Source organism: Hemicordylus capensis, chromosome 2, assembly GCF_027244095.1.
Source record: "Hemicordylus capensis ecotype Gifberg chromosome 2, rHemCap1.1.pri, whole genome shotgun sequence".
NCBI lineage: Eukaryota > Metazoa > Chordata > Lepidosauria > Squamata > Cordylidae > Hemicordylus > Hemicordylus capensis.
In genome coordinates this window covers 337,709,522-337,733,813 of record NC_069658.1, presented here as the reverse complement: position 1 = coordinate 337,733,813, position 24,292 = coordinate 337,709,522, and the positions used below count along the sequence as shown (strand labels likewise).

At 42.1% G+C, this 24,292-nt stretch overlaps 1 protein-coding gene across 3 annotated transcripts in view; it reads left to right on the top strand.

The window, feature by feature from the left end:
• Positions 1 to 24,292, top strand: part of GALNT10 (polypeptide N-acetylgalactosaminyltransferase 10) — a 114,724-nt gene that overhangs the window by 39,845 nt on the left and 50,587 nt on the right. For all 3 annotated transcript variants that reach the window (XM_053289637.1, XM_053289636.1, XM_053289638.1), the window contains exons 5-7: positions 7,670 to 7,855; positions 14,556 to 14,739; positions 15,474 to 15,591. In XM_053289637.1, coding sequence (XP_053145612.1) covers positions 7,670 to 7,855; positions 14,556 to 14,739; positions 15,474 to 15,591 — 488 coding nt within the window. The remainder of the gene's footprint in view (positions 1 to 7,669; positions 7,856 to 14,555; positions 14,740 to 15,473; positions 15,592 to 24,292) is intronic.

Sequence of the window (24,292 nt, the reverse complement as noted above, 5' to 3'; positions counted from 1 at the left end):
TTACATCTTCATTTTCTTCAACTTTGTCAATTTTATGGGCCCACCAATTTTTGGCTACAGGTAGCTTGTATTTTTAGCAGATGTTCCAGTGTATCATCCTTGCTACCTTGTCATGCCTTTGTTTGTAGTCAGTCTGTGTGATCTTTTTACAACAGCTGATTAGGTGGTCCACGGTTTCATCTGCTTCTTTACAAAGGCAGCACTTGCTGTTCGTTGCTGATTTTTCGACTTTGGCTCTTATTGCATTTGTTCTTAGTGCCTGTTCTTGTGCAGCCAGTATTAAACCCTCTGTTTCCTTCTTCAAGTTGCCATTCTTAAGCCATTGCCAGGTCTTGGTGATGTCTGATTTTCCACTTATATTGTGCAAATATTGACCATGCAGTGGCTTCTTTTTCCATTGTTCTGCTCGGTTCTTGACTTGTTCTTTCTTGTAGGCCTGCTTTTTTCATTGGTGTTGAATAGTTTCGCATTATTGACCATTTGAAGTGCATCTTCTTCACTGTCCTTTATATATTCGTCAAGGCCTCTTTTCTCCTCTTCTACTGTTTGATGGACTTGCAGCATTCCTCTTCCACCCGAGCTGCGAGGGATGTATAGCCTATCTACGGGTGTGAGAGCATGATTGATGGTCATTATTTTCCTGATCTTACGATCTAGCGTCTCTAGCTCTGCCTGGGTCCAGCCTATTATTCCTGCAGTGTATCTGATAACAGGTATAGCCCAGGTGTTTATGGCTTGTATGGTGTTCCCGCCATTGAGTTTGGACTTGAGGATTTTTCTGACTCTCCTGATGTATTCACTTCCAATTTTTCTTTTAACTTCAGTGTGTGCAATGTTATCAGCCTGGAGAATGCCCAAGTATTTGTAAGGTTCTTTCTCTTCCAGGTTCTTGATCTTGCTTCCATTGGGCAGTTCTATTCCTTCTGTTTTTCTTATTTTTCCTCTGTTCATTATTAATGCAGCACACTTGTCTAGTCCCAACCCCATTGCTATATCGCTACTGAATAGACGGACAGTGTTTAGCAGTGATTCGATTTCTGACTGGGACTTTTCATACAACTTCAGATCATCCAAGTGCAGCAGATGGTTGATTTTACTGGATGTTTTAGATGTTTGGTATCTGAGGCCTGTTTTGTTTAGTATTTGTGAAAGTGGGGTCATGGCGATTACAAACAACAAAGGAGATAGTGAGTCCCCTTGGAAAATGCCTCTTCTAATGCTAACCTGTCCAAGTGTCTCGCCATTGATTGTTAACTGTGTACTCCACATGCTCATTGCTTTTTTAAATTAATATCTGAATGTTTTTGCTGACACCAGTTGTTTCTGAACATTTTAGTATCCATGTGTGAGGCAATGAATCGAGAGCCTTCGATTCATTGCCTCACACATGGATACTAAAATGTTCAGAAACAACTGGTGTCAGCAAAAACATTCAGATATTAATTTTAAAAAGCAATGAGCATTTGGAGTACACAGTTAATCAATGGCGAGACACTTGGACAGGTTAGCATTAGAAGAGGCATTTTCCAAGGGGACTCACTATCTCCTTTGTTGTTTGTAATCGCCATGACCCCACTTTCACAAATACTAAACAAAACAGGCCTCAGATACCAAACATCTAAAACATCCAGTAAAATCAACCATCTGCTGCACATGGATGATCTGAAGTTGTATGAAAAGTCCCAGTCAGAAACCGAATCACTGCTAAACACTGTCCATCTATTCAGTAGCGATATAGCAATGGAGTTTGGACTAGACAAGTGTGCTGCATTAATAATGAACAGAGGAATGTTAATAATATTCAGAGGAACAAAGGAATGAATAATAATAATAATTATTATTATTATTACATTTATATCCCGCTCTTCCTCCATGGAGCCCAGAGCGGTATACTACATACTTGATTTTCTCTTTCACAACAACCCTGTGAAGTAGGTTAAGCTGAGAGAGAAGTGACTGGCCCAGAGTCACCCAGCTAGTTTCATGGCTGAATGGGGATTTGAACTCGGGTCTTCCCGGTCCTAGTCTAGCACTCTAACCTATACCACGCTGGTTCTATATATGGCAGTTTCCTGTGTTCTTAATGGTATCCTGGTATGAATGAATCATAGTTTTATATTAGCATTTCTGTGTGGGATGTGTAATAAACTAAAACCTGGTTCAGAGCATCCATGAATCTGTGCATCAGAAGTATACAAGAATTGTAGAGTGCTTTGTTAATGCTGCTTCAAAAGGCAGCATTAATGGAGAATATTTTTGTGAGAAAAGTTGTTTGATCTTGAAACTCATAAATGCATAGGCTCTCTAATCAGCTGGTGTGAAACCCATATTGACTTAGATTATTTCTTAACATACTGCCCTACAGCTATAATGGCAGATCTGAACTGTAACTCTTTATACCTTGCAGGCAGAGCTTGTGCGAGAGAACATTCATTATGCATTGAGTAGAAAATATTTCCATACTGATCTCCAATAAACTCCTTTATTCTTATTAATAAAACTGGAAATCGTTTAGATCAGCTTATTAAATAAGGTTACAGCATGAAAGCAAACTTTACTTGTTTCTGATTAGGTTAATTTTTCCCTTTAGGATAATAGGTTTTTCTCTCATTCCCTCCCATTTCTGCTAGAACTACCTCTCCAGCAACTGGATGGCTTTTGCAACTATGTAAAGTGGATTTCAGACTCTTCCTTGTGGTGCTTAGAACTTCTAACATCCTATAGAGATGTGATTAAAACCGCTTGGATAACATAGGAGTTGCTTCTTGGATACCTTGGCTCTTTCATGTTAGCAGTTGTAGAGAGAATTGTCTTACGTTTGGAGTGAAGTTTAAAGTACTACAACTGAAAACTGAAACTGAAAACTTACTAAATGATTTTCTCTTCCTTGTTGGTTGCATTTGTATTCTCCTCTTCCTTGAGGAGCACATGGAATAGATTTTTTATCCTCTTAAAATTCCTGTGAGTTAGATCAGACTGAGAAAGAGTGACTTGCTCAAACTCAGGTCCTCTGCGAGGGAGCTTCCTGGTTCAGCAAAGATTTGAATCTAAACAAACTCAGTTTAAGTCCAACCAGTGTTTCAGTGATACGCTTCATTACCCCTCCTATACAAAAATTTTAAACTCCAAAACAAACTTTGAGATATTTTTCTATAACTTACCTTTTAACTCTGTTTAAAAAACTGTAGCACTACTTTCACTTAAAGACAAAACCCCTTCTGATAAATTGCTGGTTCTGATTTCTTTATCTTCAGTTTAATAGTGGTGTGTGATATATGTGCACGTTGACTCAGAGCAGATAACTATGCCAAACAGTTGTGCTAACTATCCATATTTAGGAACTTACATCATGGTTTGAACTTAAAACAGTCAAACAATGTACAACAGGCAAGCCATGGTTTAAAGCAATTTCTATGCTTCTCTACATCATTCCCATCTCAATATCACAGCAGCCTTTTGAAGCATGCAAACATCATAACAGTGCTTTGTCAGTAGTTTTTTAATTCATCCATGACGGCAAGCCACACATATGCAAACTAGCTTCAAGCAATGATTTGACATCTTAGTTTGACAGCCCTTCATAAACCATGCTTAGTAAATTGGCAAAGGTGCAAACATAATGGCAAATGACAGTTTTTGTTGTCATGTTTGAATGCAGCTATTGAGACTTCATATTGCTGACACTGAATAAAAATGATACCCTTATTTTCATGATGACCTGCTTAACTGATATAAAAGTTGCCCTGAAACATTTAATGTTACGTTTGTAATGGCAAAATTGCATGGTCATGATATTTGCTTGATTTAACTTGAGTCATATACCTTCCAGGCAGGTGCCACAGATCTAGTTAAATACAAATACAAAATGCTTAATAGAATAGAAGCAGCAATCAAAATACTTTCATTGTAAACTGACTTCAGAATCCCTGATGCTTAATTTGTACGTTTATGGCTTTTTGATTTAATTTCAACCACTATTCATTAATGCTGAACAAAATTAAGCTGCTTCATATCCTGACTTGCAGGATGCTAATTATATCTTCATGAGCTTGTTATTAGGATGGCTCAAATAGCTAGTACTTTCGCAGGTATGCACATTGGTGGAGAAGGTTTACATTTTCATTAGATTTTACAAATGTTAAATAGTGATTGGGTTTGTGTTATGAACCACAGTGGTTCTTGCCCACGCTATAGAACCTTTGCCTATGGATGCGTGAGGAGACTTGAGGAACCAGACCACGGATGTAATTTGTGATTACTAGCTGATCCGGTGCAAAGCATCTGTGCCCCTGCTTCAGCCCGAGTCTGTTTTCCTCCTCCCAGGCCTCTTTCCCTCCAGCAGCACCTTCCCTTGACAGCTGGCATGGCTGGCACTTTCCCTCCCTCCCCACCTGCTGGCAGTGCTTTGTCTTGCCGGTCAGCCAGGGCTTCACTTCCTTTCCCCACCTGCTGGCCTGGCCGTTGCTTTCCCTTCTCTTCCCCACTTGCCAGCCTGTCCGGCACTTTCCCTTCCTCCCCCCGCTAGTGGTTCAAGTGGTTACAGACAAACTGGGTACTGGCAAGCAGGGAATACTACTGCTAGCTTACAGACAAAAAACTCTAAGGGAGGGGATGGACAGAAGAATGGGAAAAGGGAAGGGAGAGAGCAGTTTACCAAGGAGCAGGAAAGCACTGGTGGGTGGCCAGCCCACAGCTTTCCCGATGATATCGAACGCTGAGCAGCATTGGAGAGGGGATGAGATGCAACTCTCTGCATTCAGTATCAGTCCTCTGTCCTGGTCTGGAGCCCGAGTTGTTATACTCTTCTCAGCCTTTGATGGTCTTTGATGTCATCATGGAGTGCAATTATGCCATCTCCAGGGTTGTCTCAGAAGATGTTGTCCAGTTCTTCACTTCTCTCACCCTGATGTCACAGTTGGTCCATCTTTACAGATGTTATCTTCTGTACCCAAGGCCTGGAAAGGGAAGTTCCTTCCCTTCCTGCGCTCCTCACATCTGCTCCAGTCTTTAACCTTGATTGATAAGGATGAGCTGTCAAGCACACAATCGCTCTTTTCCTGGCATTTGGGCTTTAGGTCCCTAATTGGAACCTAAAGGAGGGGAGAAGAGGTTACTTCCCCAGTACAGAAGCCAAGGGCCCGGTACCCATGTTAAATACATGAAATACATAACTTCTCAAATTATGGCCCTAACTTTACCCCTGAGAGGCACCTTTTAACGTGGTGATTCTCTTGATTTAGCAGGGGGAGAGTAACTGGCCCTATCCACCACCAGCACAATACCTCCAGTGACTGTTGCTGGTGTCTATCTTGTGTTTCTTTTTAGATTGTGAGCCCTTTGGGGACAGGGATCCATCTTAGTTATTTATTATTTCTCTGTGTAAACCGCCCTGAGCCATTTTTGGAAGGGCGGTATAGAAATTGAATTATTATTATTATTAATACACAGATTAACTAACTAAGGGCTCGGTGGTTCTAGCTACTATCAAGTGCATAAGCAGCAATCAACAAGGCCTTGTGGACCACACGGCGTAGTTTGGCTCATAACATCAGCAGGCAATACATTGTACCTTACCGATTAAAGCAGGGGTACAGGCCCTCTACAGAACATCAGAGGCAATGTGTGAGAATCAAGACAATGCAAAGGAGACCAAATTTGGGGGGAGGACTGGGATGCTCACCACACTTGGATATTTTCTTAGCTTTAGGGTAAGATCAGGCTTCCTAAGCTCAAGGTTTACAACTGCTTCTGATTCAGAACCTAGTTATATGAAAATGGACAAGAACTGCTCATTGCTGGTAATTTGTGGATAGTAATATTGGGCTGCAGGCAAACAAAGTTTAGTCATGATTAAGAATGATTGAAATCAAAATGACTAACAAGCCCCATTAATTTCATCTAACTCTCTTTAGATGCAACTCATTTGCATGTTGACTTGGCAATTCCCTCTCCTTGCAGCTTTCTCTCTTGTTAATTGGACAGAGAGGCACCTTTTGAAAGTGGTTATTCTCTGCATATTGAGCAGGGGGAGAACTGCCCTGTTCAGCTCCAGCACAATATTGCCCTAATAGCTACTGCTGGTGTCTGCTTTGCATTTCTTTTTGGATTGTGAGCCCTTTGGGCACAGGCCACCATCTTATTTATTGTTTAGTATAAAACACTCTGATAAACATTTTGTTGAAAAACCATATATGAATATTATTTGAAGAGTTAACTTTTGACTCTTTGAAAGAAAGGCACTTGGATCTTGTGTTCGCTTATCTGATGTAGATTGCTAGATGTAGGTCTCAGTGTAGTTCTAAGTGATTCATTCTATCTTTACATGTTGTCCTACACTTGAATTTTAGACCTCTCATGCTAATTTCTGAAGAAGCAGCCTAACTCAAGTGAATCCAAGGGTAAAAAGTTCATGGGGCTTGTGTTGCAGTCAAAAGATTAATTGAAAAGTGGTGAAGAAGGTTGCTTACATTATTAATAGTGCATTTATAGGTGAACTAGTTGCTTGTTACACACATATCTGATTTCGGTAGTTGCACATACAAGTGGCTCCCGTTATTCGCCAGGGTTCCATTGTCACCTATAGGCGCAAATACAGAAGCCATGAATAACGATACCTTGACCCTATGGGAATCTAGGGGTTAGATTCACACATTTAAAAAAGCCTCCCCCCCCCCAAAAAAAAAGTTAACGGAGGCAGAAATAAGAGGAGAAAATCACTGATAAAGAAACTGGGTTTTTAAGACCCAACTGTGGATATGCGAAACCAGGATCTGCGAGTCCATGGATAATGAGGGCCACCTGTAATTACTCATCTGTGTGGTTTTAATTGATTTGTGTTCTTTAATTGTGTGTATAATTGTTTGATGGGTTAGTAAACACTAAATGGACTTTTTTAACCTAAGGTTTGTAGATAAAATGAAGAAATGACAATGGCCCTATTTTTAAGCCAACACAGAATATGCTGGAAGATCTATCTGGCGATTATATCTTTTTGGCCTTGCTGCTGGATGGTGGGCTCTCTGTTGGCGCTTGTAATGTTGCTTTGATGTTGCTGGTGTTCATGTGTTGCTTTGATTTCAGGCACTTGCATTATTTCCCACCTGCTTCATTTTCAATCTTCTCACATTTAGTACTGTTTTGTGTGAAATGGTATACAGTCATCCCTCACCAACTGCGAGGATTCTGTTCTGGGGAAACCTCGCAGTTGGCGAATTTGCTGTAGACAAGCCATTGAGATCAATGGCAAAGAGGAGGTACAGGGAATCGCAGTCACAAAAAGACAGAAAAATACAGTAAAAAATAGGGGGGAAATCCACCCAAATCACTAGGAGTGAGTAAGAGCAGTGAAGGGGACCCCTGAAAATTGCAACCCCCCCCCCCAACAAAATTGCAAAACAAAATTCACCAAACGACAAATACTCAGGTTGCAGTTGGCAAGACCTGCCACAATCTCCCAGTTGCGGAAACTCAAAATTGGGAAACCTGCGGTTGGAGAGGGAGGACTTTACCGTACTTCTAAGTCCAGATGCACCAGTAAACCTATATTTTAAAAATAATAGAGCTATTGGATGTTAACTGAGACATTATTCTAGGTCCTGGAAATATATTTCTAAGGATAAGAAGGTATTGGTGTTACATTTTCTAAAAAACTTTTAACTTTCTTTTTAAGAACACCTGAAAAAGCGCTTGGAGGACTATGTAGCCCAATTTCCCAAAGTGAGAATCCTTCGAACAAAGAAGAGAGAAGGATTGATAAGAACCCGAATGCTGGGGGCTTCGGTAGCAATAGGAGATGTTATAACCTTCTTGGACTCTCACTGTGAGGCCAATGTGAACTGGTTGCCACCCCTGTTGGGTAAGCCTATTTGAATGTTGTCTTTCAGTCAGATAAATACAAGTGTTGATGGTTTTGCTGGTCGAATGACCATACCAATAAAATTTGATTTGACAAGTGTTGATGTACTGAAGGCCTGCTTTACTTAAGCCCTCCTGCAGATGTTGGCCTAGAGCTCCCATAATCCCTGGCTGTTGGCCACAGTGGCAGGGGACTGTGGGATTTGTAGTCCAAAAACAGCTGGGGGGCCAAAGTTGAGCAGGCCTGATATGCTGTCTTGTATCCTTTCTAGACTATATGTTCAGAAACATTAAAGTCTAAAAGCTGGCTCAATAAACTTATAATTTCATTTTAAAAGCCTCTTATTAAAGTATTGTTCTTAGCCTGACCCTGATGTCTTGGGCTGTTGATATTTATTTATTTATTTATTTATTTAAATTACTATTTGGGGAGTGGGAGTGGGTGGTGGGATCTTTTTGCCGCCTGGAAGAGGCAGCTTATATATTCACTGTGGGCCCTCACTTCCATCTGATTATCCTTTGATAGGATGGCTTTTGTTTTGAGATGGTAAGACATTGACCTGATGTTGCGTCAAAAGCTGAGGTGCCATCCTACTCGGTGTCTTCAAATATACTCCAAAAGGGCTTTCAGTGTGTAACATTTTCTAATTGTTGCCTAAAATTTTTGATTTGCTTTTCTGTACCATAAAAACATATTACATAGTACTTCTACAACAGGTTAAATTTCCTTCAACTGCTTTGTTTCATCTAAGACCCTATTAAGATGATACAGATAATAAATAAGGGGAGGGATTCTTAGTCCACTAGAGTCTAAGAAACATTATTTTCCTTTACTTCCCAACTTCAAGAGAAGTAATAAAAGTATTGTGACATGCCATGTTTATATGAACATAGGAAAACAGAGGTCTCAGTTGAATCAAATGTGATATAAATTGGATAAGAACAGGAGAACAGCCCTGCTGTATCAGGCTCAAGGCTGGATCAGACCTGCTGGATCAGACCCAACTGAGGGCCAGTTTGATACTCTGGCCCTCCAGATGCCTCTGGGAAACCCACAGGCAAGAGCTGAGGACATGCCCTCTCTCCTCCTGCTGCTCCGCTGCAACTGGTATTTAGAGGCATCTTGCCTCTGAGGCTGGAGGTGGCCTATAGCTCTCAGATAGCCATTGATAGATTTATTTTTCATGAATTTATCTAAGCCATTCTTAAAGCCATCCAGGCTGGTGGCCCTCACCACACCTTGTGGCGGAGAATTCCATAGGCTAATTATACGTTGTGTGAAAAAGTACTTCCTTTTGTTGGTCCTACATTTCTTGGCAAACAGTTTCATGGGATGACTCCTGGTTCTAGTGTTACGTGAGAGGGAGAAAAATTTCTCTCTATCCACTTTCTCCACACTATGCATAATTCTATAGCCTCTTATCATATTGCCCGTCACTTTTTTCTAAAATAAAAAGGCCCAGGTATGGTAGCCTTACCCCCATAAAGAATATCTCTAGCCAAGGATCATTTTGGTTGCCCTCTTCTGCATCTTCTCCAGTTCTATAATATCCATTTCGAGGTATGGTGACCAGAACTGTACAAAGTACTCCAAATGTGGCCACACCATAGATTTGTATAACGGTATTATAATATAATATAATATAATATAATATAATATAATATAATATAATATAATATAATATAATATAATATAATATAATACACTTTTATTTTCAATGCCCTACTTAATTGGAATTGGCCTTTTCCACAGCTAGCATGGAATTGGCCTTTTCCACAGCTGCTGCACATTATGTCAACACTTTCAACAAGCTATCCACCACGACCCCAAGATATCTCTCCTGGTCAATCACTGACAGCTCAGATCCCATCGGGGTATATGTGAAATTGGGTGGGGTGGGGGCAGGGGGTTGCCCCAATATGCATCACTTCACACTTGCTAACATTGAACTGCATCTGCCATTTTGTTGCCCACTCACCAAGTTCGGAGTGATCCTTTTGGAGCTCCTCACAATTTGTTTTGGATTTCATTACCCTAAATAGTTTGCTCTCATCTGAAGATTTGGCCACCTCTTTGCTTACCCCAATTTCTAGATCATTTATGAATAAATTAAAAAGCACTGGTCTCAGTACAGATTCCTTGGGGACCCCACTTCTTACTTCCCTCCATTTAGAGAACTGTCCATTTATACCTACCCTTGGTTTCCTGTCCTCGAACCAGTTACCAATCCACACATGTACTTTCCCCCTTATTCCATGACTGCTAAGTTTTCTCGGGAGTCTTTGATGAGGAACTTTATCAAAAGCTTTTTGGAAGATCAGGTATACTATATCAAAAGGATCATTTTTATGCACCTGTTGACACTCTCAAAGAACTCCAAAAGGTTGGTGAGGCAAGATTTATCTTTGCAGAGACATTAAGCTAACTGGCCTGTAGTTTTCTGGTTCTCCTGGATTCCTTTTTAAAAAAATCATTGGCTGCTTTCCAGTCCTCTTGTACAGAGCCGGATTGTAGCAATAAGTTATACTAGCTTAACCTGCGCAGAACATCTGCACACTAGTACTTGATTGCTCCCCTCACCCCAGAGATCTATCCACTCTCACCTGAGCCACACTCCTGCTCCTCCTCCTCCATCCCTCTCTGCTTCCATCTCCATCATCCCTCTTGGCCACTCCTCCATCCCCTTACTCCATCCCTCTCACCCCTCTTGGTCATGGCTGCAGCCTATTGGCCAAGCTGCAACCCAGAGACCTCCCCACCCGCACCCAAGCCTCGTTCCTGCTCCTCCATGCAGGAGGAGGAGCGGTAGCAGCTGATCGGGCCCTTCTTCGCTTCCACCACTGCCATGGCCGCTTGTTCCCCTCAGGCCACTGACAGGCCCGGGCCCGTCCCTTGCGTGCCTGCCTCCCTCCCTCCACCAAAGGCCTTGATCGCCCCAAACAGCAGCAGTGGTTGACTGGGTGCTTTCTTGCTGCCAGTAGACTCTGCCATGGCCACTCATTCCCCTCGTTCCCACTCGCTCCCCTCAGGCCACCGACAGGCTCGGGCCTGTCCCTCGCCCTGCCTTCTTCCCCTCTTCCTTTCTTTCTCCTCCCCCCTCCCCCTTCCTGAGTTAACAGACCTTATTTCTCTCCTCCACTCACTCTTCCCCTCCTTTCGTTCTTTCTCTCCCCCCGCTATCTCCCTTCCTGAGTTAACAGATCTTGTTCATCTTTTTCCTCATCTAATTCACATAACAGCAGCCTCCTTCTCCTGAAGGGGCTCTTTCCTCCCTCACGACCCCTATCTTTGCAGACCCCTGCCCACTATCCTTTTATTTATAGATAGATAGATTCCTCTCCCTTACAATCAAGAACATCTTCCAACCAGTAACAGTTGCATTCCAACTTACCTTAACCATCACAGGCTCCTCATCCCTATCTGCATAGGGAATCTCCACTGCCCAATCATCATGATGCTTCTGCTCTCACAGGCTCCTCTTCCCTATCTGCATATGGAATCTCCACTGCTCAAACACCATGGTGCTTCTGTTCTCACAAGCTCCTCCTCCCTATCTGCCCTATCTGCGTATGAAATCTCCACTGCCCAATCACCATGGTGCTTCTTCTCGCAAATTCTTGAGAGCAGCCACACATGGGATTAGCCATGGGTATGCCTTAGAGGATTATATATAGAGATATTTTTGCAAAGAGGTCACCAATTTCACATATGAATTCTTTAAGGACTTTCGGGTGGATGCCACCTGGCCCTAAAGACTTATTGGTGTGGTGTTTTTTTCTTCAGATAGTTTAGAACATCATCTCATCACTTCTATCTGACTCAGTTCTTTAGCCTCTGTCCCTGAGAAGCTCAGTTCAGGCACAGGAATCCTCTGTATTCACACTCCATATCCTCTGTCATGCAAAGAACTCATTTAGCTTCTCTGCAATCTCCATATCCTCCTTAATACTCCCTTTTATGCCTTCATCTAACACATGGATTCTCAATGTTGGGTCAGGTCCCCAGATGTTATTGGACTTGAACTCCCATAATCCCCAACCAACGGCCACTGGGGTTGGGGATTATGGGTGTTGAAATCCAATAACATCTGAGGACCCAACACTGAGAAACCTTAACAGATCAATCTTGCAGGTTTCCTGCTTCTGATGTATTTAAAGAAGTTTTTATTATTCCCCTTGATGCTTTTAGCAAAATGTTCCTCAAATAATCTCCTTGATCCCATATTCAAATAAACATGTTTGAGCACAATTGACTAATTATCTTTCCCTATGGAAGGGGGGCAGATTGGGGCCTGAATAAGGCATAGTTTGAGGAGAGCACCATCTGAACAGAGCCTAAGTTGCTCCCTATATATGTGCTGTGCAGTGATCCTTGCTGCTCTGCTAATCTCCTATATTTTATCGTCTTTTTCCTCTCTACATTTAGAGAAAAATAGTGCAGGAAATAACACTAAACAAGTGTGACAGCTGATAGCAACTGAGGTGATTGCCACAGTTGCTGTGAAGGAATCTGCAGAAGGGTCCTTGTTGGAGCCCACCAGAGCTAGTGTTAGTCCTGTTCTTAGCAGCAGCATTCTTATTTTGGATTTTGAACTACTTGTGCTAGATAACTTACAGACTGTACAAAGGTGCAGTGGGGGATTAAATCCCTTAACTTCGGAGAATATGAGAAGTGCTAGGGTTTATTTGAAATGACATATGCAAATCATCCAATAAGCTAGCCACACAGTTTGAAATCACAATGCAATTTGTAGTCATAAAATTTATTTCAATGGGATTTATATTATTTACATGTTTTAATAAATCTACAGTCTGGGGAGCAGAGGATTTGAATCGGTCTCCTCGCCTCCACCCTTGAAGAGCTGATTGGGGCGCATACATATGCTCTTGTATTTGCTGGTAGTGTGTGGGGTGTTTGCCAGTGCTATGGATGCATGATGAGTATGTCTCTCATCTGCTGGAGAACTGTGGTGTAAGCAGAAGGGGACTTCCAGAATGGCCCCAGTTTGTCCAGTCTGCAAACTTCTGCATTATTTCCATGCCTGACCACAGATTTCCGTGCCTGACCACGGATACGCAGAACCACAGATGTTGGGACCACTTAATAGCGAGGTCTACCTGTACATCTGCAATGTCAAGGTCTGGCTGTCATAGGAACCCTGTGTCCCCTTTTCCACAATACAGCCAGGCCTCACTCTCCTGTCCAGTTCCTTTCTGCCAATAATGCACAGCCACTAAGTGCCCTTGGGTTTGTCCAAAGCGTAATAAATTGTGCGCTTTCCTGCAATTTGCCAGTGCGATCAGACTGGCTGTACACTCTGCTGTACACTGTGTGTGTGTACTCACAGGTTTTCACTCTGCCTGCTTTTATTCCCGGGCCACAAGTAGAACAGGGAGCTTGTGCAATGCTAGCAGCGCCCCCTGCCAGCCAGCTCTTACATTCAGTGATTAACCTGTAATCATCACAGAAGTAGTATGGTTAAAATCAGTATGGCTGGCAGGTGGTGCTGCTAGCATCACACTCCTTGCTTTACTTGTGGCCAGGGAAGAAGAAAGCAAACGGGAGGAGAGTGAAAGCCTAGGGGACTGTGTGTACAGCCAATCAGACCACGTTAGCAACTTGTGAGAGAGCCTACAATTTCTTGCAGTCTGGATACACCCTAAGAAGATCCCTGCTGGATCAGATTAAAGGCCCATCTAGTCCAACATAACTGTTTCCCACAGTGGCCGGCCAGATGCCTCTGGAATGAGAGATGCCTCAGAAGCTGCAGTGCCTACTGTTGTAGTAACTATAAAGGTTACTACAACAACTGGCGAGTAACTCCTGCTCCACAACAACTGCTATTCAGGTATATTTCCTCTAAACATGTAAGTTCCACATTGCCAGTGATAGACTTGCTTTCTTCTCCTGTCTATACATACCTTATTTCTTCTTCAGAGGCTTCTGACTCTTCTGCCATTCATTTAATTCCAGTTCCTCACATTGCTTATTCCACACCCTTCCTTAAATGGCCTTGTTTCTGGACTCGTTGCCCCATAGTTTTCCTGCTTATGGGATCTGTTCCCAAACCAGCATCTATCCCTCAAAGCTACACCTGTGTATGGTTCTAATCTCCTCCCTCTCCACCAAACTGGTGCTATACCCTTCTGTCACAAAAGGTGACCGAAGCTAGTCAGATTGTGAGCTTTGATTCCTGAACAGTTAGAATATTCATGAACGGCACACACCAGCTCAGCAAACTGCTGCCTGAGACTTCACTTTCACAAGCACAATACAGATAGCACTAAACTGTCAAACTGCTTCCCCCACCCCACCAAAGTAGGAGTTTCAGTTTGATTTGTGTTGGTGAAAAATAAATCCATCTGAAATGTATATATTTGGCCTTAGACAATAGTTACCTTCACAGGTGATGCTTATATACAGTTAATAATTGTTGTAGAGGAAATAAAAGATTGCAGGTTAAAGTAGAACTTCTGTACTTGGAATGCAGACAACTTTAGACGTTTGTGATTAGTAGATGGGGCATTTAATGTAAACCTGAACTGTGTGCGTGGTGTGATATCAAGATGAAAAAGGCTGGATGTGGTCATGCTGTAGCAGTACTGAGTACCTTCTTTGTGCTGTACTGTAGATTCATTCTTTGATACAGATGAAAGGGAGCACCAAGTACAACCTTAACACGTTTCTCTGTATTCCTCAGACCGCATTGCTCGAAATCGCAAGACTATTGTTTGTCCAATGATTGATGTAATAGACCATGACCACTTTGGCTATGAAACACAAGCTGGAGATGCAATGCGAGGAGCATTTGACTGGGAGATGTATTACAAGCGGATACCAATTCCTTCTGAATTACAGAAACCTGACCCTAGTGACCCTTTTGAGTAAGTCCTTGAAACAAAGTATCAATAGGTGTCAAACAAGCTAAGCTGTCACATACATGGCAGAGTTGGCACTGGTGTTTTCAGACAGATAACTACTCTTTGCTTCTGTTTTAGGTTATAATTCAAGAGATGTGACCTCTGCCATGTCTCTTATTCTGATTTGTAGTTTGGATATAACTCATTACCATGCTCACTGAAATATAGTTTAGCACTCTTGTGCTGTACCAAGCAAAACATTGTAAAAACAGAGGCTGTTTATGTAGTGTTAAATATGCTTGTTGAATAATTATGATGAATCACAGTGATGCAAAAATAATGTTGCAGTATCCAGCAACTCTTGTTGCTAAGTCAAAATGCTGCATCATTACATTGAAGGCCTGCCTTTGAAGTACTAGTGTTTTCTAGACTATTTGTCTAGAGAAGTTAGGTTTGATTTATGGTCTTTTGCCAACAAATCCAACAAGGGCAGAATATCAATATGCCAGATACCGGATCTTGATTAGAGAAGGTGTGCCTTTTGTCTCTTCACTCATTCTGACAGAAACACTTGATTCCATGGTATTAAAAAAAAAAAAAAGATTATAAAGCAAGGTCTTTGCAGATATCAGCTTTAGGGGAAAAAAATTTAATTTGGAAGAAGTCATAGTGGTGATATATAATGTAATTCATCAAGATCTCTGTATGTATTTGTTTTTAATATGGAGTCTGATTTTTATTTTATTTTTTACTGTAAGGTCTCCTGTGATGGCTGGAGGACTGTTTGCAGTTGATAGAAAGTGGTTTTGGGAGCTGGGAGGATATGATGCAGGCCTGGAGATATGGGGAGGAGAACAATATGAAATATCATTTAAGGTGAGCTATATTTGAAAACTTCCTTTGAAAAGATATAGATAACTAAGTAATGTTTAGGCATGGAGCACCAATTTGCACTTGCTTCCCCCTTGATTTTTCTAACATAAAAAAATAAAATTGTTGAAATTAGAAAGGTTGTGTGGTTCTTCTTGTAATGCACCCTGCAACCCCCAGAAAAGCTGTTGGGATTGGCGATGGTGTGGGATACAGGCAGGGCCATCCTTAGGGTGGGGTGACCAGGGCAATTGCCCCAGGCCCTGTTCTCAGACAGGCCCCACGCTCGGCACACTGGCTGAGCAGCTCGCCCTGCTCTCCCCCCAACCCCCGCCCCGAAATTTCTATTTCTCCCGAGCCCAACTGATCTGTTTATAGCACGAAACTGAGGTGACTGCAGCCAGTCTATGCCCCCCCCTGTCTCCTCTAGTGCAGGGCGGGGGCTGACAGGCTTGGTGACTCCAAGGGCTGCAGCCCTCATCCCAGCAGAGGAGGTGCTCAGCTGTCCTGTCACGGCGGTGGCTGCTGCCTGCTGCAGCATGCCGCCGTGTTTCATCCCACCACCGTCACAGCCACCGAGTGAGTGAGCGCGTGCATCAGGAAGTTCCTTCACTCCAGCCTTGCACACAGCAGAAGCAGCTGAAGCTGCACCTGTGGAGTGCACGCGGTGCCTCCTCTCTGAGAGGAAGAAGTAGTCATTCCCACTGAGCTCGAGTAGTAACTCAGTAATAGTTTTGACTGAGAGTTCGATCACTGAGCCCAAAGGGGCGGCTGACTTGCTAGTAAGTGCCCACAGGAGTGCAGCCGTGTAACCTGATCTTGTGCACGTTGACTCTCTAGTAAGTGTTACTGAGTTGTTCAACGAGCACAGACTCGCCTGCTGTGCATGCACACTTCTCCTTTAAATCTCCTGCTTTCCATCATCCATTTGCCCTTGCGCCCCCCCCCCACCCAATTTGGAGGTAGGCTGCATTGTGGAGTGGATGGATGGCTCTGACCAATCCAGTGCCAGGGATCGCTGGGCCCTTGAGGGAGAACACAGGTAGCTGGCTGTTTGAGAGGTTTCTGCTCTGCATTCTTGGCCTCAGAGTGGTGAGTTACCCAGGAGCTGGGAACTTGTCTTTAAAGGGGTTTGCTTACTCCTAAGTAAGCATTATAGGATTGCCCCCCAAATCAGTGGTCCTTTGCATGTGTCTCTTGTTGTTTGTGCTCAGAATGCAGTGGTGGTGGCTGCTGCAGCAACAGACAGTAGCATGGGTTACTCTTCATCCCAGCTGCTTCTGACACCACCTTTTTCTAGAGAGGAGGTGAAACCTAGGGAGCTGGATTCATTGGGGGGGGAGTGTGGTGGGGGGCAGAAGTGCACAAGGGGGACTTGTTTTCCTTCTTCATGGAGCTGAGCAGGAGATCAGTGCCCCCAACCCGAGGCGCAGGTGGCAGCTTCTCCTCAGTCTCTTCCAACCACCTGCTTCTCTTCAGTTCTGCCAGATCTGGGCCTGAGCTCTGGGCCCTTTCTTGGAGATAGGGGGTTGGAGGGCTTAGCCTTTAGAGGAGGGGTGTGTGTGCATGTGTGCACATGCGCATGCACCCCAGCGGGCACCTGTGTTGGAGGGGGAGAGAGAGAGAGAGCGCGCACATAGCCATATAAATTAGTGATGTCTCTGTGGGGAAGTGAGTGGGGTGGGCAGAGGATAATGCTTACCTTGCGGGAGTGGGGTACAAAAGGGCTTTAGGTCCAGGCTCCAAAATTACCTAGGTGCACCTCTGAGAGTACTTCACACCTAATGAAAGTGGCGCTAACTGTAAACAGCTGAATAAACAAATATGTCTGTAAATGCACTATGATCAAGTTGGTTTGCAGTCCAGAAGATCTGGCTGAGAACTGTGAGGCAAGGGGCATGTGTTGTGCTTTTATTCCTCCCCTCTTACAAATGCACTATATGTCCAAGCTAGTTGGACATGTCCAATAACCTCACTCATGCTATTTACACTGTATGTCATCAGTCAGTATGATTCTGTAATCACATGAAATGTTAAGGAGGCCCTGCACATGCTGATTTGCCCCCAGCCCCACACCCTGCTAGGGACAGACCTGGATGCAGGGAGGGGGAAATTCCCCTGCAGCCCATCACATATCCTTTGTTCTTGCCACAGATCCCTTAGTACTCAGAAAAATCTTTTCTGGGAGCCTGGGGCTGTAGGGAGGAGGAAGGAAAATGGCTTGTGCTGCTGTGGATGTTACCCTATGTAAATTTAGAAGTTGGATATTCACACAACTAAAAAAGCTATACAAAGTAAAATTAATAGAAATCTATGAATGTACAACTAAGTTGGTCAAACTAAGCAATCGTATGACAAATTAATTGGGTACTCGATATAAAGTAGAATTATCCCAGCATTTTAAAAAAAAACACACATGGTAATTTCACTTTGCATCTGTGCAACATAAGTGTGTGGCTAGTTTCTATATACTTCTCTGTACAGTATAGTCTTTATTACAATGTCACCTTAAGTGGTGCAGGGGGAAATGCTTGACTAACAAGCAGAAGGTTGCTGGTTCGAATCCCTACTGGTGCTATATCAGGCAGCAGCAATATAGGAAGATGCTGAAAGGCATCATCTCATACTGCATGGGAGGAGGCAATGGTTCACCTCTCCTGTATTATTCCAAAGACAACCTCAGGGCTCTGTGGGCACCAGGAGTCAAAATCAACTTGGCAGACTTGACCTTTACAATGTCAAAGACCTATTCATGTTTCACATAGTAGCCATCACCTAGGTGTGGAATAATTTCTTGTGACTTTAAATTATTGCCAGAACTCTGGTTGGCATTTTACAGCTAGTGATTAATTTTGAGTACTAAAGCTTCTTATTTCTCTTCTTTTTGGTTTTATAATTTATTATAAGATTGTATTGTGTTTAAAGAAGTTGCTAAGTACCTTGTGGCTCCATTGAGGATCTGAAAGGCAGAACAGAAAGGGTTGAATAAATAAGAGATTGAAGTTCTCTCTTTCCAGAGAAAAATATGACAAGCTACTAAAGTTTCTCTTTGTTATTCAGATCAAAATATTTCAGACAGGAAGCACACAGATACAAGAGTTGGATCGGTAACAAATACTCATCTTCAAGATCTTGTGCAGCATGCAGACTAAATTAGTGATGACTAAGTCCCTGAAATTAAAGGGATTTAATTTAGTCATGACTAACTTGTCTCATTGATTTCAGTGGTGCTTATTTTGCAGATTGCCTCTAATTAGATGACTTTTCACACCTTTAGTATCCAGACTAGCCTTGAGATATATCAGGGAAACGTATACAAAGCTCCAATTTAGAGAATACGCCACTATGTGAGCTGGTGTTCACTACAGTCTTGTGTTGACAATATAAAATAAGCATTCTAGAAAACAAGTTTCTGCTACAACATATATAGAATGTAAAATATAGACAAAGCATAAGACATCAAAATAAAATTGATTACAAAAGACTCTATATAAAAATATTTTTAGAAGCATTACATTGATAATTCAAAACCTTACCATAGCCATACTTGCAAACTGGCCAGAGAGACAAGCGAGGTGCTAAAAAACAACCTTTCTCTCCATTTGGGAGGGGTATGTGTGTATTGTGCGTGTGCGTGTGCGTGTGCGTGTGCGTGTGTGTGTGTGTGTAATACTGGAGAAATAATTCCTTCTATTAATAGAGAACAGGCTCTCATGTAGAGCTTTCCATTGTTCCTCCTCGTGGTATATTACTCCAGCTCAGATATATAATTAATCCCTTACATATAGTTATACATTCCTTTACTAATCTTTTATTTGAGCAATAGAGGGCAACCAGATAGCTGACTACTATAGCTTTAAAACATGCTGAAAAACACAAGCATGAAGTTTCAGATGAAAAGGTTAAAGATAAGGTCATCTTTTTCTAGGCCAGAGCTGAATCAAAATGACTAAAGGAAAGGAGTGATTTTATTCTTAATATCGATGACACCTAGTGATAACTGACTAGTGTGGATGATGCCCCTTATTTCTTCCTTGTTACTGATCACAAGGATTGTCAAAGTAGTAACTATGGAAAGATGTGTCCACACATTTGAGGAGACAACACATTTGGAGGAGGTGTTTAAGTTTTTTGGTGGCATGAACCTGAGTAGATGAGTCAATTCCTATGAATTTATCTTAAATGAAAATGAATAAGCCACTGGTGAGAATTTTTTTCTATTTTTTCTTAAATGAATAAGCCACTGGTGAGAATTTATTTAAAAATTTTTAATGTTTTTTGACATTTTGTATTTTACAATGCCTTTCCCAGTTCCCCACTCCTCACCCTGCCCCTGAGCCCAGCCCTCCCTTCTCCCCACAGCACGGGTTGGGGAGTGAAGAGGGAAGAAAGGAGAGAAAGAAAAAGAGGGGGGAAAGAAGGCAGAAGGGGGAGAAGAGGCAAAGGGATACTCACTATTGCTCTAGTAGGTGTGGGTAGGTCGGAGTTAATGAAAGAAATGAAAAATGTTGCACTCGAGTCACAGTACTGCATTGATCTATGTGATCTCTGTGTTAACCAAAATAAGTGGGAGACTTTTTGGATCCTGCTGCAGTTCTTGTTGTAATTAAAACTACAAGATATTGTAGGATATTGTAAGATATTGAATTTATACAAGCAGTGTTCTGATTTTTTTTTCATCTGTGTGCAGAATTTGTTCTGGGCGGCAGTATCAAGGCACTGTGTGTATATATGCAATCAGAGTGGGGCGTTCTTGATTCAACCTGAGTAGGATCTAAAATTAACTGAGCGGACATCAAATAATGTGTGAGCGCACACGCAGAGGGAACACTGGATACAAAGTCTTGATAAATAGCTTCACTGCCATTTTCAAAACTTCCCCTTTTCACATTGCTTTTGTACTTTCTTTAGACTTAACCAGTTTGCAATTGCCTCTGAGATCATACATGTAATGGTTTGAGTAGGTCCTGTGTCCATTTGAATAAGCCACATGAATCCAACCGAGCTACCAAAGAATGCAATAAATAATTTATCCTTGGTAGTGGCAAAACATCTTCTCCTGATAATTAGATCCATTTGTTTTCTGCTTCCCAATAGTTCCCCGAATCTGGATTCATCAAACTAAAATCATTTGGCAAATAACAAGCAGTAAATGATATTTTCTTCCCATCGTTTATTTACAAAAAACTGAGTAATAAAGACACATTGGAGGTTTCTTGTTTTCCCCTTGAGATTCCTTTACAGTTAGTTCCATTTATCCTTTTTACTATTGTGTATGGAGAAATTATGTAATAATGTAATTCGCTGCAGGAGGGGGTAGTAGCAGTATTCATCTTTTCCAGCTTGGACCTTTTCTAAAACAGCCATTTCCAAGAGTGATGACAGTGATTCTGCAAGCTCTTTGTCTTTGGAATGCTGGAGCAGACACTCGTTGCTTGATCTTCAGAAATAAGACTACTTCATTCATCTGCTCTCTCTCTCTCTCTCTCTCTCTCTCTCTCTCTCTCTCTGAAATACAGTATGTTATTTCAGACCAGAGATGATAATTTATGGTGAACTAAATTCACTCTCATTAATCACAGCAAAATACATCTCTTTCTTGTATTGTGTGACAGAAAATGATGTTTAACTGAAAGAGACAGTGTATTTTCAGAAATTAAGATAAATTGATGCATTCATCTGTGGCTGATAGATTTCATTATTTGCTGAAATTATAAGAATAAAAGCTTTGTTCCTAGCAAAAAAAACAAAACACTAGAATTTATGAAGTTTGACAGTGCACTTTAAAGCTGCATCTGTTTGTAAAAAGAGACTGAGATCTTGTCACTGAAAGAGCACAAAGAATTGACCTAGGGCATCTTCCAAATAAAATTAATGGAAAACATTTTCCATTTTCAAACTTGCAACCCATTCTTAAGGAAGTATTTCCCTTGGTTAATCTGTACCAGATAGCATTCTTGCTAGGGAATCAGTTTGGCAGCAGTGTGTAAGAAAGGGAAACCTTGGTCTTCTAGCAATTCTAGGAGGGAAATTAAGGTACATACAAAAGCAGAGTTTGGGTAACATTAATTACTTTATATAGATCACGGAAACCCTTCAATCTTGGAGGAAACGTTCATGAGAATCTAAATCAGTGAAATTTAGAAATTGAGGGGAGTTCATTATTTATTTATTTATTTTTATTTATTGTTGCATTTCTATACCGCCTTTCGTTAAAAGACAACCCCAAGGCGGTTATCTATTATCTGTTATCAGTTATCTAATTATCTATTACTAGAGCATGTATGCATGATATCATGGAATTGAATTGGGTAGCATCAAGACTAGTTGTTGCATTGGCATTAGGGTACAGTGCACAATCATGTGAAGAAATTTCACCTCTATTCAAGGCTAGTGCTTGAGCTATCTCAGTACCATAAGATACTAAAAGAATTATCTGCTATAAAATGGGCCAAGGTGGGTGGCAGTTTAAGTAAATCATTGACTAATGCTAATGTCTTACCTTCATTCCCAAGAGGAAAGGCCCATCTGCAGGTTCTTGAAGAGGTCCAAGGAAGCAAGTTGACTCAATATCAGTCAGAGATAGACTGAGCCCTTAAGTATCTCTGAGCTCAGGCTGCTATTTCTTGTTTGGAGAGTGCAAGCCTTAAAGAGGCAGACTTCCAGGTTCTAGCCCTAGCCCAAGGCCTATTTAGTCCAGCATCCTGTTTCACAGAGTGGCCCCCATATGCCTCTGGGGAGCCCACAGGCAAGAAGTGAGGGAATATCCTCTCCTGCTGCTGCTCCCCTGGAACTGGTATTGAGAGACATTGTGCCTCTGAGGCTGGAGGTGGCCCACAGCCACCAGACTAGTACCCATTGATAGACCTGTCCTCATAGGAACACAGGAAGCTGGCATATACTGAGTCAGACTATAGGTCCATCTAGCTCAGTATTGTCTACACAGACTGGCAGCAGCTTCTCCAAGGCTGAAGGCAGGACTCTTTCTCAGCCCTATCTTACAGAATATCTTACAGTGCTCACACATGTAGTCTCCCATTCATGTGTAACCAGGACAGACCCTGCTTAGCTAAGGGGACAAGTCGTGCTTGCTACCACAAGACCAGTTCATCTCTCCACCTCAATGAATTTGTCTAAGCCCCTTTTAAAGTTGTCCAAGCTGGTGGCTATCACCACATCACATGGAAAAGAATTCCATCAATTAATTATGCACTGTGTGAAAAAGTACTTCCTCTTGTCAGTCCTAAATTTCCTGATGTTCGGTTTCATGGCATGACCCCTGGTTTTAGTGAGACAGAGAAAAATTTCCCTGTCCACTCCATTCCACACATAATTTTATATACCTCGATCATGTTTCCCCTTAGATGCCTCTCTTCCAAGTAGGCTAGCGTCATAAAGAAGGTGCTCCAGGTCCCTGATAATCTTGGTTGCCCTCTTCTGAACCTCTTATTTTACAATATCCTTAAGATATGGTGACCAAAGCTGTAAGCAGTACTCCAGATGTGGCCGCACCATAGATTTCTATAAGGGCATTATAATATTAGCATTTTTATTTTCAGTCCCCTTCCTAATGATCCCTAGCATGGAATTGGCCTTTTCCACAGTTTCCACACACTGAGTCTGCACTTTCAATGAGCTATCCATCACGACCTCAAGATCTCTCTCCTGGACAACAGCTCAGATCCCATCTGTATATATGTGAAGTTAGGTGTCGTCTTTTTTACATTGAACCGCATTTGCCATTTTGTTGGCTACTCCCCCAGTTTGGAGAGAGCTTTTTGGAGCTCCTCACAATATGTTGTGGATTTCACTACCCTAAATAGTTTAGTATCATCTGCAAATTTGGCCACTTCGGTGCTTACCACAACTTCTAGCTCATTTATGGACAGGTTAAAGAGCACTAGTCCAGTACAGATCCCTGGGGGACCTCACTACATAGTTCCCTCCATTGTGAAAACTGTCCATTTATTCCTACCCTCAGTTTCCTGTCCTTCAACCAGTTACCTATCCACACATGAACATGTCCCCTTATCACATGACCTTTACTCAAGAGCCTTTGGTGGGGAACTTTGTCAAAAGCTTTTTTTGGAAGTCCAAGTATACTATGTCAACTGAATCAGCATTCTCCACATGACACTCTCCAAAAAATTGCAAAAGGTTAGTGAGGCAAGACACCCTTGCAGAAGCCACAGGGGTTCTCCTTCAGCAAGGCTTTTTTTCTTTATGTTTAACAATATTGTCCTTAAGTATTCTTTCCATCAGTTTATTGGACACCGAAGTTAAGCTGACCGACCTGTAATTTCCTGGGTCCCTTTTTGAAAATTGGAATTACACTGACTATTTCCCAGTCCACTGGTATGGAGCCTGATTATAGGGACAAGTTACATATTTTTACTAGGAGACCAGCAATTTCACATTTGAGTTCCTTCAGAACTCTTGGGTGGATGCTATCTGGCCCTGGCGATTTGTTAATTTTTAGTTTTTCAAGATGGTTTAGAACATCTTCCCTTGTCACCTCAAATTCACCCAATTCTTCAGCCTCTAAACCTGAAAACCTCTATTCTGGGGAGGGCACATGGTCAATATCCTCCGCCATGAAGACAGATGCAAAGAACTCATTCAGCTTCTCTGCAATCTCCTTATCCTCCTCAATAATCCATTTCATGCCCTCATCAAATAAGGGTCCAACTGCCTCCCTGGCAGGTTT